Genomic DNA, 18,148 nt, shown 5'->3' with positions numbered 1-18,148 from the left:
AGCGGGCGGCGAAGGAGGCGGCGGGGGAGGGCGGAGGAGGCGGCCGGTGCCTCGGGGCCGCCGCCGCCGCCTCGGAGTCGCGCCGAGCGCACGGAGCGCAGCCGCGTCGCTGCGGCCCCGGCCGCGCCATGGGGAAGGAGCAGGAGCTGGTGCAGGCAGTGAAGGCGGAGGACGTGGGGACCGCGCAGAGGCTGCTGCAGAGGCCGCGGCCCGGGAAGGCCAGTGAGTCCGGGGGGCGCGGGGGCGCGGGGGGCGGGCGGGAGCGGCGGCGAGCCCCGGAGCCGTCTCCAGCGCCGAGCCCCCCACCCCGCCCGGCGCCGGCCGCTGAGGGGGATGCTCTCGGGTCCCGGGGGGCGGGGCGGGGCCAGCAGCGCCCGGACCCTCGGTCCGCGCCCCCTGCGGCCAGCGCTGAAGAAGGGGCGGCCTCGAGCGCCCGGCCGTCACCCCGAGCCCCGCAGCGGGTACCTGGCGGCATCCGCCTCCCTGGCCGCAGGCGTTCGCAAACGTCTCTCTCGCCTGCGATCCCCTCCCTTCCCGGGCTGCGGGCTGACAGCTGGAGGTCTCTGCTGGGCCTTTAAAGGACGAGGCGGCTCCCCTCCAGCACCACAACGCCATGGAGAGAAGGAGGGGCGCCTTGCGGTGAGGGGCGACTACAGGTCCGACAGTCTCTGTCAGACCCCTCCCCGCCCCGTGTTTAATAACAGGCTTGGCAGGGAGGGGGGAAGGACCACGCTGGGGGTGTGGCTGCCCAGGCATGGCCGGCGGGGGGCCGTTTACCGGAGGGGGAGCCGAGGCCCAAGGTCGCCCAGCCCCAGGCAGGCTGAGTTGCAGGCAGGTGCCATCCTGGCCCTCTCTGGCTTCCCTGCTGGGAAAGGGGGCTGGGAGGGGAGGGGGTCTCCCACTGGCCTTCCTGCACTGGGGCTGTGGGTGCCCCAGGGGATGCTTAGGAGCTTGGAGCCCTGATCCTAGCACTCATCCCAGCTCAGCTCAGAGCCTCCCCCGGGACGCTGGGGATGGACGGAAGGGCGTGTGCGGCTGCGCGCGCGTATGGCCGTGTCAGTGTGTCAGGGCACCTGTGAGGGCACCGGCCGGCCTCCTGTGGGTCGCAGGTAGGGTCTGAGTGACCAACGCCCCATGCTGTCTCCTGAGACGGTGTGTAAGCAGGGGACGCTCCCTCCCCTCTCTCCAGGCGAGATGCTGAGAACTAAGACGGCCCCTGGGGCAGTTAGGGAGCAGCTCCTTGAGCCCCAGGAGGACCCCTCCCACCGCAGCCCTGCCTGGCCGCTCCTTGTCTGCCCTGTGCAGTTAGAGAGCTGCACTTGTGTGCTTCACAGGCACAGGCCGGCCCTGCCTTCCGTACCCGGGGCCCAGGGACAGGCTGCCACTGAGGACCGGCTTCAGGGCCTCGGGGCCCAGAAAGGCAGGGCTTTCAGGCAGAGGCTGCCTCAGCTGAGCCTCAAAAGCAGGAGCAGGATGAGAGGTGAAAGCAAGGCAAAGACTTCCACCTAGTGGCCAGCCAACCTTGGGTGCAGACAGCTCGGGTCTCCTCATCTGTGGGATGGGACCCTTGGTGGTCCCTGCCCCACAGCCTTGTTTTAAGAACAGTGAGAATGTGCAGGGAGCCCAGGCCTTCGTGTGTTCTCAGGAAGGACTAGTAGTGATAGTGGTGGTCACTCAGTCGTGTCAGACTCTCTGCCAGCCCACTGACTGTAGGCCCCCAGGCTTCTCTGGAAGGCTTCTCTGGAATCCATGGGATTCTCCACGCAAGAATACTGGAATGAGTTGCCATTCCCCTCTCCAGAGGATTCTCCTGACCCAGGGATCAAACCTGAGTCTCCCGCATTGTAGGTGGATTCTTTACTGTCTGAGCCACCGTGGCCATTTCCTAGACAGCCCAGGGCGGGTGCGTGGAGGAAGTGGGGGTGTCAGGTTTGGGGACTCCTCCTCTCTTCCACTCTGGCTCCTGGGGGGATGTGTGGGGCTTTTACTTCCACCTGTGTCCCCACGTGGATCTCTGCATTCGCCCCTGTGTGGCTTGGTCCCCGGGTAGGAGAGACACCTGCCTGCCCTGGCCCCTGAATCTGGGCTCTCTGACTCACAGGGGCGGGCGTAATAAATCAGATGGAGAAATCCCTCCATGAATTAGCTCGGTTGTCATGGCAACACTGGCCTGCTTTGGAGTAAGATGTATTTTGATTCAGCGAAGTACAGCTGGAGTTTGGGCCATGGGATGGGGGACATCCAGCCATGTTCCCTGGGGCCCCCCAACTCTAAAGGTGTTCCCACGACCCTTGTTTCTGCAGTCCCTTCCTGGCACTGACACCTTCACTTCAGCCCACCCTCCACCCAGCGTCACCCTGGGCTCTGGCGGCTCCCCCATCCCGCCTGAAGGGAGCCTCCGCTCACATGCATGGGCTGCCACCCTTAGCAGTTGTCCTTGGAGGGAAGAAGAGACCGCTCTGCTTGAAAGGGAAGCTACTGGGGTGGGGGCTGGCCTTCTGGGGTGCGGTGACGCCCCGTCCCTCCTCCAGGCCCCGCCTCCCCTTTCTTCAGATTCACTGGAGACCACAGGCCGGTGCTCCCGTGCTTGTTCACCTTAGCTCCTGAGAGCTGCCCTCCAGTGCCTGGCTCGGTGCTGCCTGCTCTGGTGGTGTAGGGGGGCCTCACCCTGCTGGAGGCTGCGGGGCACAGCCAGGCTGACACGGGAGCAGAGGAGGCCGAGGCCCCTCCCTGGAGGGCATGGATGTGGCCTGTGCATGGCTTCCGTGGCTGGAGGAGCCCCTGGCAGAGGGGTGGAGGGAGGCTATGAGGACAGGGCAGAAGAGGGTCTGAGGTCATCTCCCCCGAGGCCTCTGCCTGGAGTTTGCAACTGGCCTCCCAGGTTGGGGTGGTCGCAGGAGAACAATTAGAGGTGGGAGCCACAGGAGAGCCCGAATTCCGGGGGTCAGGGGCCAGGTGCGTGCCCCATGACTGGCGGTGAGCCGTAGGACTCCGTGCCTCGTGGGAAGGGTGAGGAGCTCCTGGGACCTTCCGCTCTGTGCCCACCGCCCCCAGGCCTGGGCAGCCCTGCTCTGCACCAGCTTCACTCAGGACACCTGTCTCCGCAAGGTGCAGCTCCCAGCCCCAGGCAGGCTGCCGCTGTAGGGGCTTCCTGGATGCCCAGTTTCCCCATGGGGGTGCTCCAAGGCGTCAAGGCCGCCTACATCCAGTTCCAGCACTTTGAGGAGACCAGCCCAGGGAGGGGGGAGATGACCTTACAAGAAGCCTCCTCCTCCTGTGGGGGGTGGTCCCCTTCCAGATGCAGACGCCCCCTCCCCTCTAGCGTGGGTCACTTCCAGGCCTTGACCTCCAGCCCCTCTGAGACCTCAGCACCTGCGGGCATGGCCGGGCTGGAGCCGCTGCCTGGGTACCCGCTGCTGGAGGGAGAGTGAGCTGGCCCGGGGAGGCTCTGGGGAGAAGCTGAGCCTGGCTACACTGGAACTAAGGGCATGGGGGCAGCAACGTTAGAGTCGGACAGAGCCTTCTGGAGTGAGAAGGTGCTGAGCGCGGCCCTGAGTACGGCGGGGTCCCTAGTGGGCCACCAACGCCTGGGCTCTGTTCAGCTACGCAGCAGGGACTGCGGCCTACCTGGCCGCATAGTTCACAGAGCCCAGTGCCAGACGAAAAGAGGGGCTGCCTTGTCCAAAAGATAACAGTCTCTAGACGGCAGCAGCAGAGCATCCACCCAGTGCGGGGCTCCTCTTGAGTGGCCACACGGGTCTCATGCTTGAAGCTGGGCCTGGCAGGTGGATAGAGTATGTGGGATGAGGGTTCAGTTCAGTCACCAGGCACTGAGCTCCTCGTGTGTGCCCGGCACTGTGTTAGCTGAAAGGATATGGCAGTGAGCAAAGTAGATAAAGACCATTGTATTCTTGGAGCGTGTAATGTAGTGATGGAGGTGGATAATAAAAAAGGTAAATGGGAGTTAAAGAGAAAAAGACAACAGACACGGGATGGGATGGGGGGTTACCATTTTATTTATTCATTGGAAAAGACCCGGATGCTGGGAAAGACTGAGGGCAGGAAGAGAAGGGGCCGACAGAGAATGAGATGGTTGGATGGCATCACCATCTCAAAGGACATGAGTTTGAGCAAACTCCAGGAGATGGCAAAGGACAGAGAAGCCTGGCGCGCTGCAGTCCATGGGGTTGCAAAGAGTAGGACATGATTGAGCAACTGAACACGAACAGGTTTTTAAATTATTTGACCATGCTTCGTGGCTTGCAGAATCCTTAGTTCCCCAATCAAGGACTGGACCTGGGCCTGAATCCTAACCACTGGACTCCCAAAGACCTCCCAGATAATTACCATTTTAGATGGGAGTGAGGAGGCTTTGACAAGCAGGTCTTGAATAACGGCCTGGAGGATATGAAGAGGGAGTCATGGGAAGAGGGAAGAATAATGCCTGCCTCTCCACATACACAGCTTGTGCAAAGGCCCTGTGGTGGCTGAGGCAGGTGTGTTGGAGTGCTGTCAAGGAGGCTCAGGTGACTGGAGCAGGGGTGAGGGGGAAGCGTGTCTGGCTTCGGCCTCTAACCCCAGTGAGATGGGAGCAGTGGGATCGGACGCGTGTCCTCGGGGGGCCCCACCGACCTCAGCGGGTGTGGAGGCGGCACTGGAGGAGGCAGGCTGGAAGCGGGGAGGCCAGTGGCGAGGAAGTGGCTGTGGTCCTTCGAGAGATGCTGACCTGGCCCAGGGTGGGGATGGTACTGAGAAAGGATAGGATTCCGGGCGTGCTTTAAAAGGATTCTAAAGGCAGAGCCCACAGGATTTACCGATGAAGACATAAGGACCCAGGGCTGCCTCCAAGGTTTTGCCCTGGACCACCAACGGCTGCACTGGTGCAAACTTAGACAGACTTCAGCATCAGCCACATATCTGAACAGGGGCAGGGGCGGGGGTGGAGACACCGCTGGTCCTGGAGCCTCTGCTCTTAGGCTATTGGCTGGAGAAGCCCCTCCCTGGGGAGGGTGGAGAGAATCTCTGTGGAGCTGTGTCAGCAACAGCCACATGTTGAGCCCTTGGACCTGCGAGGCTGGCCCGTTAGACCCTCCAAGCTCATGGCCCAGGCCACAGGGCTAGTAAGGGGCAGAGGCCCGTCTGATTCTGTGGGCCTTATGGGCCACCGGGGGCTTCACACCCCACGTCCAGCAGCTGAGAACCGAGGCGGGGGCGGCTGGGGCTGCCGTGGGTCACTAAGCGGGCCCTGCAGCAGCCCCTCTGGGCCCCGACTCCCTCAGGCTTCCGCGCCCATCCCTGTCCTGGGCCTGGACAAAGGGGCTTCTGTCCTGCCAGCCCCTCCCTCACAGAGTGACTGACCCACAAATGGGTTATGTAACCACGGCCCAGACAGGCAGGGGATTGGCCTGAGTCCGGCTGGACCTGAGCCCATGGGGAGGGCATCGGTGGGCTCCACTCCTCTGGCCGGTGCCCAGTGGAGGCCAGGACTGTGGAGGAGACCGGGGCGTCTGAGGGAAGGCCGGAGCCCCGAGGGCTTCAGGCAGGCCGATGAGGGGGTCACTATCGCGTGGCTGCCCAGAGGCTTGGGCCCACTTGTTGGCCTCCCCTTCCCGCCTGGTTGGATGGGGCACATCCACACTGGCCAGGCCTGCGGCTAGAGCTGGGGGAGGCTGCACCCTGGAAGTGTGGCTCTCCCCCAGAGATACCCCGGTTTCCGGGTGTGGCAGGCCGCCCCCGGGCCCATCTGGGCCCTTCTGAGAGACAGATTGGGCTGGCTCTCTCCCTCCCACCATTGGCAGGGGCTCAGCCGGCGTCCCCAGGGAGGGCTTCGTGTGCACATGTGTGCGCCTGTGTGGGAGCCCAGCCCCGGCCTCTCAGACAGGTCCTGGCCCAGGGAAACCTCCCAGCATCTCAGTTCAGTCAGAAACCGAGGTCCGAAAGCTGGTACCTGGTGCTGGGTGCAGGGAGCAGAGCTGAATGAATGAACGCTTCTAGACTGAAGACCTAGATAGCTTTGGCTCTAAGCCTGCCAGGGAGTTAGCCAGCTGCTCTCGGGCTGCCTAGAGGGGGCTGGGCCCCAGGTGGGCCTCCTTCACCGTGTCTCCTCCCCCCGGCAGAGCTCCTGGGCTCCACCAAGAAGATCAATGTCAATTTCCAAGACCCTGATGGGTGAGTTCTCAGCCCCGGGAGGCATCAGTCTGGTGTGGGGGTCAGGGACTCCTAGGGCAGGGGGGTTGTCTGGCACCTGCCCACATGTGTCCATCACCCGTTGCAGCTTTTCAGCCCTGCACCACGCGGCCCTGAATGGCAACACAGAGCTGATCACCTTGCTGCTGGAGGCCCAGGCTGCTGTGGACATCAAGGACAACAAAGGCAAGGCCTGCCAGGCAGGACATGGCAGTGAGCGAAGTGGATAAAAACCACTGTCCTCTTGGAGCTTGTAATTTAGTGATGGAGGTAGACAGTAAAGACCAGGGATCTTGGAGCCAAGAGCAAGGGGGTTAAGATCAGAGCTTAACCCTGGAGGGACCCTGGAGGCCTCGATGTTCCCTCAACTGAGGTCAGCCCAGGGTCCTGCTCTGGGTCAAGGCAGCTTCTCGTGGGGTCAGCATCCTGGAGGTCAGGGTTGGGGTCAGGGTCAGGGTCTAGCTCCAGCTCCCAACTTCCCCGTCCACCCCCCCAGGCATGCGGCCTCTGCACTATGCGGCCTGGCAGGGCCGGAAGGAGCCCATGAAGCTGGTGCTGAAAGCGGGCTCGGCGGTGAACATCCCGTCCGACGAGGGCCACATCCCCCTGCACTTGGCGGCCCAGCACGGTCACTATGATGTGGTAAGGACTGCCCCTGGGGGTGACAGGGCGCCTGGGGCAGCAGGAGCCTGACGGACACCCCCAGGCCTGACCGCGCCTGCGGTCCCTGCAGTCCGAAATGCTGCTGCAGCACCAGTCCAACCCCTGCATGGTGGACAACTCAGGCAAGACGCCCCTGGACCTGGCCTGTGAGTTTGGCCGCGTCGGGGTAAGTCTCCCCAGGGAGCTGAGTGCGACTCCATCTGCTCCGTCTTCTCCTGGGGGCCCCCACCCCGTTTCTTGGGGCCCCTACTCTTCACCCCTCCCTCCAGGTGGTCCAGCTGCTTCTGAGCAGCAACATGTGTACGGCCTTGCTGGAGCCCCGGCCGGGGGACACCACCGACCCCAACGGCACCAGCCCCCTGCACCTGGCAGCCAAGAATGGCCACATCGACATCATCAGGTATGGCCGGGGTGGGGGTGGGGTGAGGGGCTCCCCGCCTCGGGGTGCCTGCTCCTGGCTTGGCAGTAAGACCAGAGCAGCCGGGGAGCCATGGGGATGTGGTCAGGTCTCCAGTACAAGGGATGCCTCCAGCCACCCCTGTAGAGGATGCCCCAGTGGGGGCTGGGGGCTTCTACAGCCCCCCAGCCTGTGCTACCTGCCGGGTGGCCCTGTGGCGACTCTCGGCGTCTCTGAGCCTGTTTCCCCATGTTCAAAGTGCGCATCACAGCACTGCTTGTCCTGGGATGAGACGAGACCAGAATGTGAAGGATTTGCACTGGGAGGGGGACTCCCACAAGTTCCTGGTCACTGGCAGAGGCCATCCTGTCGGGGAGGTGGGGTCGGGTTGGCTCATTCTGGGCCTCCAGGAGTCAGAGGCCGACTTGGGAAGCCGGGCCAGTGGACTCCCGTGCAAGGCCCTGCCTGCTCCCTCTGCCGCCCCGCCAGACTGCTGCTCCAAGCCGGCATCGACATTAACCGCCAGACCAAGTCTGGCACCGCTCTGCACGAAGCTGCTCTCTGTGGGAAGACGGAGGTGGTTCGGCTACTGCTGGATGTGAGTCGGGGCAGGGGTTGGGGGCACGGCAGTCAGGCGAGGGCGGAGGGGGCTCCTGACAGGCCTCGCTCTCTGGCACGCGCAGAATGGGATCAATGCCCACGTGAGGAACACTTACAGCCAGACTGCCCTGGACATTGTGCATCAGTTCACCACCTCCCAGGCCAGCAAGGAGATCAAGCAGCTGCTGCGAGGTGGGCTTGGGCGGGGCTGGGGGGCCGGGTCAGGGCCAGGGCGGGGCCGGCTCACAGGACCGGGGGGTCTGCCACCTCCTGTGTCCCCAGAGGCCTCGGCAGCCCTGCAGGTCCGGGCAACCAAGGATTACTGCAACAACTACGACCTGACCAGCCTCAACGTGAAAGCTGGGGACATCATCACAGTAAGGACAGTCCGGGGCTGCTGGAGAAGGGCTTCGAGGGGCCTGGGATGCTGCCCCCAATGCCTGGCAAGAACTGGGGGGGCCCAGGCCACCCATCCATTTGACCCAGAGGGGAGTCCCCCCGAGCGTGCTCCCCTCACCTTATCCACTTGACTCAGAAAGGAGTCCCTCCGAGTGTGCTCCCCTCACCTTATCCGGCCAGGTCCTTGAGCAGCACCCAGATGGCCGCTGGAAGGGCTGTATCCATGACAACAGGACAGGCAATGACCGTGTGGGCTACTTCCCATCTTCCCTGGGCGAAGCCATCGTCAAGCGAGCAGGCAAGTCCAGCCCAGGCCAGGGGCTTGTGGCCAGACGGGAGCACGTGCACGGTGTGCTGCGGGGTGGGCTGGGGCCGTGAGCTCCTGCCATGTGTGAGGCCCGGGGTTTGTCCTGCCAGCTCTCTTATCCAGGTCTGCAGGTCCCCAGACCTGGTCCTCCATTGATTCAGCAGACACTGCCTGCCAGGCTCGAGGAATAGACGGTCACCCAAATGGCCTTCTTCCTGCTCTCAAGGAGCTTGCCCTGGGGGGAGGGGAGCACGGGACAGTGAAGTCAGCATGGAGGGAAAAGTGCCAACCAGTGACCCAGACATTGCAGACGGAGACACGCTTCAGACAGTGGTCGGACAAGGCCCTGAGAAGGGGGAGGGGGCAGGCTGCAGGCGGTGCCTTCGGGGCAGCGGGAACCACACATGCAGAGATGCTCAGGCAGGGCAGAGTGTGACCTGTGCGAGGGTCCAGAGCCCAGGGCGGCTGACTTGGTGACAGAGCGAGGGGCGTAGGAGGAGGCCACAGGGCTGTGGAATGGCTTCAGGTGGGTTATGGGTGTGACGGGCTTACCCTGTGCAGAGGATGTGGAGGTTGACAGGCTGATGAGAGGGCAGAGAGGGGCCAGCTAGGAGGTGTGGTCAGTCCACCCAAGGTCATCGAGTGCCCTGGCCCCAGGCTCCTGGGGACCTCCTCCCCTGCTCCCCTGTCAGAGGGGTTTGTACCCTCCTGCGACCCCCACCCCCACATACAGGACCCCTGGCAGAATAGCCTGGCCTGCACCCCGCTCTGCCCTGCTCTCCTGCTCACCAGTGTCCAGGGTTGGGAGGGGTCTTCTGATGGTCTCTCAGCTCCTTGGAGACAGCTGGGGAGGAGGAGCTGGCGCTGAGCCTCCCGGCCTGTGTGCGCATATGTGCAGACATACGTGTGTCTCTGTGTGTGCATGTGAGTGTATGTACTCACACGTGTATGCATGTGTGTGTGTGTGTTTGGCCTCTGCTCTACGCAGGCCCTGGAGCCGGTCCAGGTCTCAGGGCAGATGTGCTTGGCCTGCAGGTCCCCGAGCAGGTGCCGAACCAAGTCCACCCCAGGGAGGCAGCTCTGCGGGGCCCGCTGCGCCCCCCGAGGAGATCTGGGTGCTGAGGAAGCCTTTTGCAGGTGGGTGGGGGGCCTCAGGGGGAGGCGGTGGGGCGGGGCGGGGTGGGCGGCGGCTGACCTTGTTCTGTCCTGTGGGCAGGCGGGGACCGTAGTGGCAGCTTGAGCAGCGCGGCTGGGGGCCGGAGCAGCGGGGGCCACGCCCTGCACGCTGGCTCTGAAGGGGTCAAGGTAGGTGGGGCAGCAGCAAGGCCAGGGTTCCTGGGTTTGGAGCAGCACTGGCCAGCTAGCCTGTCTGGGTTCCAGCTCCTGGCAACGGTGCTCTCCCAGAAGCCGGTGTCCGACTCTAGCCCCGGGGACAGCCCGGTCAAGCCTCTGGAAGGCCCTGCAGGTAAGGGCAAGGACACAGTGCTGCTGGCTGGGCGCGGAGGTAGCCCCCGGGCAGCCCTCACCCCTTCTCACCCTCTCGTCCCTAGGTGCGACCCGAGCCCAGCCTCCAGTGGCCCATGCAGGGCCGGGCTATGGGGAGCAGCCAACCAAGAAGCTGGAGGCGGCGTCCGAGGGCAAGGTACAGGGCCAGGGCGGCTGCAGGGGCGGGGGCCGGGGAAGCCCGCCTGGCTGGGCCACAGCACGGCCAGCGCCCTCGACGGGCAGGTCCGTCCTTCTGTCGGTCTGTCAGTCTGTGTGTGTAGCTGTTGTCTCTTGTGCAGGCTGTGTGTGTAAGCCAGTGTGTCTAAAAGTGTGACACAGCGTGAGGCGAGTGGGGGGTGTGTTTGTGTGTGGCTAGTGTGACTGTGGTCTGGGCATGGGTGCACCTGTGTGTGTGTGTGTGGAGGGTGTGGGTGCTAAATGAGTGGAAGCGTGTGTTGGGGTGAGACCGGTCCATGTGCGTGCACCTGCGTGCTAGGGCAGGCGTGACCTGCTGGCTGAGTCCTCCTGTGTCCCCTCGGGCAGAGCCCACCTCCTGCGTGGGAGGGCAGCAGTCAGTGGCCCCTCCTGAGGCCCCGTCCCCAGAGCCCCTGTCACGGGCCACACGGCAGGGTGGCCCTGGTCCAGGAAAGGGGGGTGGTCAGGGAGGCCTGTGATATGGACAGTGGCGGGACCCTCCTGGTGGAGATCACAGCAGGCAGCTGAGACATGTGGGACGACGCGGAGACAGCAGAGCCCCGGACTCAGAGGGAGGAGCACCCGGCCAGGCTGACGGGGGCCTGGCAGCTGCAGACGGCCCAGCAGACGGCAGCTTGCGCCGCGTGGTCTTCGGCTGAGCAGAGAAGGAGGCGCTGCGGTGGCTGGGTGCACGCCTGGCCGGGGGGCGGGTGGGCGAGCCTGTAGCGGGTGCCTTGTGTCTTCCAGGGCGCCGAGGCTGTCAGCCAGTGGCTTGCCACGTTCCAGCTGCAGCTCTACGCCCCCAACTTCATCAGTGCTGGCTATGACCTGCCCACCATCAGCCGCATGACCCCCGAGGTGAGCTGCCCAGAAGGCTGCCCACCAGCTGGCCTGGAGATGGGCCCCCAGCCTCTGGCTAACAGGCGTCTCCACCACCTAGGACCTCACTGCCATCGGGGTCACCAAGCCCGGCCACCGGAAGAAAATCACTGCGGAGATCAGTGGTCTGAGCCTCCCCGACTGGCTGCCTGAGCACAAACCTGTAAGGCCCCCTGCACCCTGGTGGCCAGGCCCAGGAGGGGCAGACCGACAGACGGACAGATAGCCACGGCCCTCCCTGCCTTCTGGGGAACCCAGGGAGAGGACAGCAGAGGGTGGTCTCTGTTTGTCTGTCAGGGGCCCCGGGGCCAGCCTCCCGGGGCAGGGGCCAGGATGACCTCCTCTGAGGGCTGTTCGGGCAAGGGGAGCCTGGAGCCCGGAGCATCCCCGTCTCTACTACACACTTGCCACTCAGGGATGTTGGCACCACCCAGCCCCCTGCAGTGCTGCCCGATGCACGCCCACCCGACACCGCAGGGGGCTGCCACGCACCCAGACACACACCCAGGCACGTGCACAGGGAGGGCGTGTGTGAGCACAGGCCTCAGCATGCAGACCCCACGCGTGCACTGAACACATGCCCAGTGCCCACCGATGCCACAGTGGCCTCGGCCTGTGCTGCCATGCACGGGCGCCCTGCGGAGGCACAGGCCCCAGGATGGGAGAGGGGCCTGGGGCCTGTCCCATCTGCACTGCCTCTCTGGGCCTCGGGCTCCCACCATCCAGGAGGGAGATGCTGCAGCCACCAAGGGCCCCTGGGGTGTGACAGGCGGGTGCACGCTCACCGACGCTGCCTGCCTCGCCCCACTCAGTCTGTGGCTCAGGGGTCCTCCCAGCCAGCTCGCCCGGGTCCCGGGGGCTTCACTCTGCTTGCTCACCCAGGCGGTGACCGAGTGTGCTGAGCTGGTGTGTGAGTGACATCCAGCTGGGAGTGTGGACAGGTGGATCCCAGTCAGGGGGCCACCGGCTTGTTCTGGGTGAACACCATCACGGATACTTGCACACGAATGTGACAAGGCTGTGTGACGTGTGCCTGAGGATGGTGGGGAAATGGTGAGAGGGTGTGAGTGTGACTCAGGGGTGTCAGTGCCATGGATGACTGGGGTGCAGGCTATGCGTATGCCTGTTGCTGGTCGGTGGTGCTGTGTGTCTGCGTCCGTGACGTGTGAGGAGTGTCCACGTGGGTGCTGTCCCCAGGGCTGCCTGGCCTGCCTGGCAGGTGAGGAAGTGCCTTCCTCCCCCGCCCCCTGAAGGCATCATGCGGAGAGGGTCGCCCCTCTGTGTGTGTCTGCCCGTGTCCACACGTGTGTGTGTGCTGGCCTTGGCTGTGCTGACCCCTCCGGCCTGTCCATTTGTCCTTCCGTCTCTCTGTGCCGGGCTGGCCTGGCGCCCACCCCTCCACCAGCTCCGAGCAGCAGGCCAGGTGTGGGCAGCCAGCTTGGGCTGCCCTCTGTGTCCCCCGCCCCGTAGGCAAACCTGGCCGTGTGGCTGTCCATGATTGGCCTGGCGCAGTACTACAAGGTGCTGGTGGACAACGGCTACGAGAATATTGACTTCATCACTGACATCACCTGGGAGGACCTGCAGGAGATCGGCATCACCAAGCTGGGTGAGGCCCCGCCCCACCCCGCCCCGCCCCCACTCCGCCCCGCCCCGCCCCGCCCCGCCCCGCCCCCCGTGTGCTCCTGGGCCTGACCTGCGCCCCGCCCCCACTCAGGCCACCAGAAGAAGCTGATGCTGGCTGTGCGGAAACTGGCGGAGCTGCAGAAGGCAGAATATGCCAAGTATGAGGGGGGACCCCTGCGCCGCAAGGCACCGCAGTCGCTGGAGGTGATGGCCATCGAGTCGCCACCCCCACCGGAGCCTGCCCCGGCTGACTGCCAGTCTCCGAAGATGACAACCTTCCAGGACAGCGAGCTCAGCGGGGAGCTGCAGGCAGCCTTGACCGGCCCGGCCGAAGGGGCTGCTGCTGCCACCGCCCCAGCCGAAAAGCCCGCCAACCACCTGCCGCCCGCCCCAAGGGCCTCGGGGAGGCAGGAGCCCAGCCTGGGGGGCAGGGCGCGGCACATGAGCAGCTCCCAGGAGCTGCTGGGCGACGGGCCCCCGGGGCCCAGCAGCCCCATGTCACGGAGCCAGGAGTACCTGCTCGATGAGGGACCGGCCCCCGGAACCCCCCCGAAGGAGGCCCGGCCCAGCCGCCACGGCCACAGTGTCAAGCGGGCCAGTGTGCCCCCAGTGCCTGGCAAGCCTCGGCAGGTCCTGCCGCCAGGGGCCAGCCACTTCACACCCCCCCAGACACCCACGAAACCCCGGCCAAGCTCCCCGCAGGCCCTGGGGGGGCCTCATGGCCCAGCGCCAGCCACAGCCAAGGTGAAGCCCACCCCTCAGCTGCTGCCGCCTACGGAGCGACCCATGTCCCCCCGCTCGCTGCCTCAGTCACCCACTCACCGCGGCTTCGCCTATGTGCTGCCCCAACCGGTGGAGAGCGAGGCTGGGCCGGCTGCCCCAGGGCCCGCACCCGCAGCCGCACCCACGCCGGTGCCCACGCTGTGCCTGCCGCCCGAGGCTGACACAGAGCCAGGGAGGCCCAAGAAGCGCGCCCACAGCCTGAATCGCTATGCAGCATCGGACAGCGAGCCGGAGCGGGACGAGTTGCTGGTGCCGGCCGCCGCTGGTCCCTACGCCACGGTCCAGCGGCGCGTGGGCCGCAGCCACTCGGTGCGGGCGCCCACCGGTGCAGACAAGAACGTCAACCGCAGTCAGTCGTTTGCTGTGCGGCCGCGGAAGAAGGGGCCGCCCCCACCCCCACCCAAGCGCTCCAGCTCTGCCATGGCCAGCGCCAACCTGGCCGATGAGCCAGCGCCAGACGCGGAGACCGAGGGGGCCGGGGCTGAGGACGGCCGGCTGGGGGTCCGGGCACAGCGCCGGCGGGCCAGTGACCTGGCTGGCAGTGTGGACACAGGAAGTGCTGGCAGCGTGAAGAGCATCGCAGCCATGCTTGAGCTGTCATCCATCGGGGGTGGGGGCCGGGCAGCCCGTAGGCCCCCTGAGGGCCACCCCATGCCTCACCCTACCAGCCCGGAGCCAGGCCGGGTGGCCACGGTGCTGGCCTCGGTGAAGCACAAGGAGGCCATTGGACCTGACGGAGAGGTGGTGAACCGGCGCCGCACGCTAAGCGGGCCTGTCACGGGACTCCTGGCCACTGCTCGCCGGGGTCCCGGAGAGCCAGCGGGGCCTGCAGACCATGGCCAGTTGGTAGAAGAGGGTGCTGCCCGGCAGCGGCCCCGAGGTCCAGCCAAGGGCGAGGCGGGTGCAGAGGGCCCTCCCCTATCCAGGGTGGAGGCCAGTGCCACCCTCAAGAGGCGCATCCGGGCCAAGCAGAGCCAGCAGGAGAACGTCAAGTTCATCCTAACTGAGTCTGACACGGTCAAGCGCCGGCCCAAGGTCAAGCAGCGGGAGGCGGGTCCTGAGCCTCCCCCACCGCCGCTGTCCGTGTACCAGAATGGAACAGGCACTGTGCGCCGCCGGCCAGCCTCTGAGCAGGCTGGGCCCCCAGAGCTGCCCCCACCACCCCCGCCTGCTGAGCCCCCGCCCTCTGACCTCATGCACCTGCCCCCACTGCCCCTGCCGGACAGCGATGCCCGGAAGCTGGCCAAGCCACCTGTCTCTCCCAAGCCTGTTCTGGCTCAGCCCGTGCCCAAGATCCAGGGCTCGCCCACACCTGCCTCCAAGAAGGTGCCACTGCCAGGTCCCGGCAGCCCAGGTAGGTGCAGGAAGCCAGCTGGGGAGGGGCCCCACGCCACGGTCTGCAGGGTTTTCCGCTTCTTGGATCTGGTGAAGGCCAGGGGGAGTGGGGTGGGAAGGTATAGTCAGGCTCCCTCATCCAGCCGCCCCCGGACTACCCCATCAGCCCAGAGCTGGGACAGTTGTGGTCTTTAGGTCCTCAGTGGAGGAGGCACAGGTGCATAAATAGCAGGACCTGTGAAAGGAGGACAGGCCCAGGAGGCTGGAGGGCTCAGGGGGGGAGTCTGACATGGCTGTAGAGTGATCCCAGCACGGGAGGGAGGGGAGAGGCTTCCAAACAGAAAGGTCAGAGGTGCAAAGGCCCTGTGACATTCAAGCAACAGAAGGGCCATTGGCTACAACAGGCCACACCTGGAAGGGGTTGGAGGTGGAGGGCGGATGGGTCGGGGTTTGGAAGCAGTGACCCAAACAGGTGTGCACAGGGAAGCGCCCCCCCGACAGCCTCAGGGAGACCCAGGGCGGAGGGGCACGGAGGGCTGGAGCCGAAGCCGGGCTTGCAGTGCAGAGGGCGTTATTTTCGCTCCCGGTTGCGAAGCAGAGCCCTTGGGCAGTGTTTCGGCAGGGCTTGGGTCGGGACGGGCAGCGCGCGACTTGCGCGCGCCGCGCGACCTCCCACCCCGGTGCGAGTCTGCTCCTCCCCGCAGAGGTGAAGCGTGCGCACGGCACGCCGCCGCCCGTGTCTCCCAAGCCGCCGCCACCGCCCACGGCGCCAAAGCCGGCCAAGGCCGCGGCGGGGCTGCAGTCGGGCAGTGCCAGCCCGTCGCCCGCGCCCTCGCCGGCTCGCCAGCAACCTGCCGCCCTCGCCAAGCCGGTCAGCACGTCGCCCGCGCTGAGCGCCAGCCCCGCCAGCCCCGCCAGGCCGCCGTCGCCCGGTGCGCCCGCGCTGCACGTGCCCGCCAAGCCACCGCGCGCTGCCGCCGCGGCTACAGGGCCCCCAGCTGCGCCAGACGGCGCCTCGCCGGGGGACAGCGCCCGGCAGAAGCTGGAGGAGACGAGCGCGTGCCTGGCAGCGGCGCTGCAAGCCGTAGAAGAGAAGATCCGGCAGGAGGACGGGCAGGGCTCGCGGTAGGTGCGGGACCCGGTGCGGTCTGCTCGAGGCCTAGGCTGCCGCTCACCTGTGGGATGCCCTGTTGGGGAGGGATCGAGTCACGCCAGAGGGGCACGGCCTTTGAACTAGCCCCGCCCCACACTGCGGGGCGGGGCCCGGCATGGCCGGGGTCTCTGAGAGGGGCCGGGTCCCCCAGAGGCAGCCGCGCGTGGGGCGGGGCCGGGACTGGCAGATGACGTGGGGGCGTGGCCTTGAACTAGCTCTGCCCCACGCTGCGGGGCGGGGCCAGCATGGGCGGAGAGGGGGCTGGTCGTGCGTGGGGCGGGGCAGCCGTCGTGGGCGGGGTCGGGCGCGGAGCAGCCGGCCTGGGGCGTGGCCTACCCGGCCCTTCGCCGCAGGCAGGCCGTGGTGTCCGTCCGCGGGCGGGAGGGGCGGGACGCCCTGCCCTGGGCCCTCCTGCTTACGCCGCGCCCGCCCGCAGCCCCTCGGCAGCGGAGGAGAAGAGCACTGGCAGCATCCTTGACGACATTGGCAGCATGTTTGACGACCTGGCCGACCAGCTGGACGCCATGCTGGAGTGACGCGGCCGCCCACGTCGGGCCCGCACGCTGACCTTTACCTCAGGATGGGCACCTCTGGGCGCGGCGTGAGCAGGCAGGCGGGCGGGGCCGCGAGGGCGGGGCGCAGGGGGCCGGGCGCGAGGCTCCTGCACAAGCACAACTCCTGCCGCCGGGCCCAGCCCGGACGACTGCCTGGCCGGGGGACCCGGACCCAAGGGCTCTGGTCAGATGCTGCTGCCCCCTCCCCGTGCAATAACTGCTGGGCCGCCTGCCCCCACCGCCAGGCTCTGCCTGCCGTGGTGCGGGAGGGGCCGCTCCTGAACCCCTGCCCCGAGCCCGGGTTGGGCCCACCCTGGGGGGCAGCAGGCAGGGGGCAGCCGCTGTAGCCCCCTCCCCAGTCTGGGGCAGAGCACAGGCCTATGCCCAGCACAGAACTGCCCGATGGGGACCTCCGCCAGCCGCTCTTGCGCAGCACAAGGGGCTGGGTTGGGCCCCCTGCCCCAAAGCACCCCCCCTCCCCAGAATATAAGCTATCGAAGAGTATTAATTTATTGGGAATGAGCTAAGGCAGATTTCCCCAGAGATACAAAAAGGTATAACTTTAACAAATATATATTTAAAGAAAGAAAAAAATATTATTGATTCTATAGAAAACCATTTACCAACTGTAAGGACGCTGGAGTCTAGTTCAAGACAAAAGCTGTCAAGAGGCCCTGGCCATCTGTCTGTCTATCCGTTCTTCCCTCGGTCCCAGAGTGGCCAGATCCCTGGCCCAGTAGCACAAACAGGAGGCTGGGGTCCAAGCTCCGCCAGGGCCTCCCCTCTGATCTCTCTCCTAACTTCTCTGCGTCTGAAGAACCTGAAGGATGTGCCTTGCTTGCCGCTGGGCTGTGTCCTCTGTGTGGTGGAGACAGTGGGCAGGGCTCCGTCTCTCTCTGGGGTGCTGGTGTGAGGGTGCCCCTGGGTTCCAAGGGAGCTGTGTGCACAGCGTGGGTGTGTCAGCCGGGTGACAGCAGTGGGTGCAGGGCGTGCATGCCAGGCTGTGTGTGGTGCGTGCGAGGGTGTGCCCGACCCTCCCTCCTGGGGGCCCCAGCTGGCCCCACACGGCCAGCCAGCCCTGCCCCCGCTCCCAGACGCTCTGCTCGTGGGCAAGGCCGTGTCATGTGGCCCTTTTTGCCTTCTCTCTCCCCCCCACTCCAAAAAAAAGTACTGACTGGCCTCCTCTGTCGTGTTTGCTGATCCACATGTGTTGGGCACAACTTTGACATTTCTTAAAAAAGAGAATTAAAAAACGCCGAAAACCAGCGACTGTGATTTGGGTGGGTGGAAGGGTTCTGCCTAGGTGGTGTCTGGGCATGTGGGTCCCCTCCCAGCAGTCACATGCTAACACGTCCCCGGGTGGGTGGACCTGGGCATCCACCTGGCCTCTCTGCAGTGGGTGGCCCGGACCAGGGCTAGCAGGTGGGGAGGGGGGTCCAGGCAGGGAGCTACTATCAGCTGTCAATAAACAGCAGAAAATGGAGCTGCCTGGCTTTTTTTTGGTGGGGGGTTGCATACTGGGGGAAGTGGGGGGCTTGCCTGTTCCCGGCAGGGGGAAGCAGCCACCAACAGGACCATACCCTGGG

At 65.7% G+C, this 18,148-nt stretch overlaps 1 protein-coding gene and 1 long non-coding RNA gene across 3 annotated transcripts; one reads left to right on the top strand and one right to left on the bottom strand.

The window, feature by feature from the left end:
- Positions 1-128: 128 nt before the first annotated feature.
- CASKIN1 (CASK interacting protein 1) lies at positions 129-18,045 on the top strand. The gene is made up of 20 exons (XM_040254214.1): positions 129-222; positions 6,117-6,168; positions 6,275-6,372; positions 6,683-6,828; positions 6,920-7,015; positions 7,119-7,249; positions 7,736-7,844; positions 7,930-8,038; positions 8,129-8,223; positions 8,426-8,543; positions 9,588-9,689; positions 9,769-9,857; positions 9,933-10,017; positions 10,103-10,194; positions 10,980-11,090; positions 11,173-11,274; positions 12,582-12,720; positions 12,829-14,874; positions 15,560-15,980; positions 16,445-18,045. The coding sequence occupies exons 1-20, from the start codon at positions 129-131 to the stop codon at positions 16,542-16,544; spliced, it is 4,335 nt and encodes a 1,444-aa protein (XP_040110148.1). The 3' UTR covers positions 16,545-18,045.
- LOC120873539 lies at positions 6,429-9,684 on the bottom strand. 2 transcript variants are annotated; one of them, XR_005723490.1, is made up of 4 exons: positions 9,342-9,684; positions 8,990-9,105; positions 8,413-8,787; positions 6,429-7,612 (listed from the first exon to the last, which is right to left on the bottom strand). It is a non-coding gene; the product is annotated as an uncharacterized LOC120873539 (long non-coding RNA). The 2 variants fall into 2 exon arrangements; XR_005723489.1 differs by having other exon boundaries at positions 8,413-9,105.
- Positions 18,046-18,148: the final 103 nt, after the last annotated feature.

The sequence above is a fragment of the Oryx dammah genome, unplaced genomic scaffold (genome assembly GCF_014754425.2).
Source record: "Oryx dammah isolate SB20612 unplaced genomic scaffold, SCBI_Odam_1.1 HiC_scaffold_2, whole genome shotgun sequence".
NCBI lineage: Eukaryota > Metazoa > Chordata > Mammalia > Artiodactyla > Bovidae > Oryx > Oryx dammah.
The sequence above is the reverse complement of the archived record's forward strand: the minus strand, read 5'-3'. Positions and strand labels throughout refer to the sequence as shown.

What these genes read in the sequence shown, in the direction of transcription:
- CASKIN1 (XM_040254214.1), top strand. Translation starts at nt 129, where the DNA reads ATGGGGAAGGAGCAGGAGCTGGTGCAGGCAGTGAAGGCGGAGGACGTG. An exon ending in GTGAGTTTGGCCGCGTCGGG is followed by an intron (nt 7,016 to 7,118) that starts GTAAGTCTCCCC and finishes CCCTCCCTCCAG; the next exon opens with GTGGTCCAGCTGCTTCTGAG. An exon ending in CTGGCTCTGAAGGGGTCAAG is followed by an intron (nt 9,858 to 9,932) that starts GTAGGTGGGGCA and finishes TCTGGGTTCCAG; the next exon opens with CTCCTGGCAACGGTGCTCTC.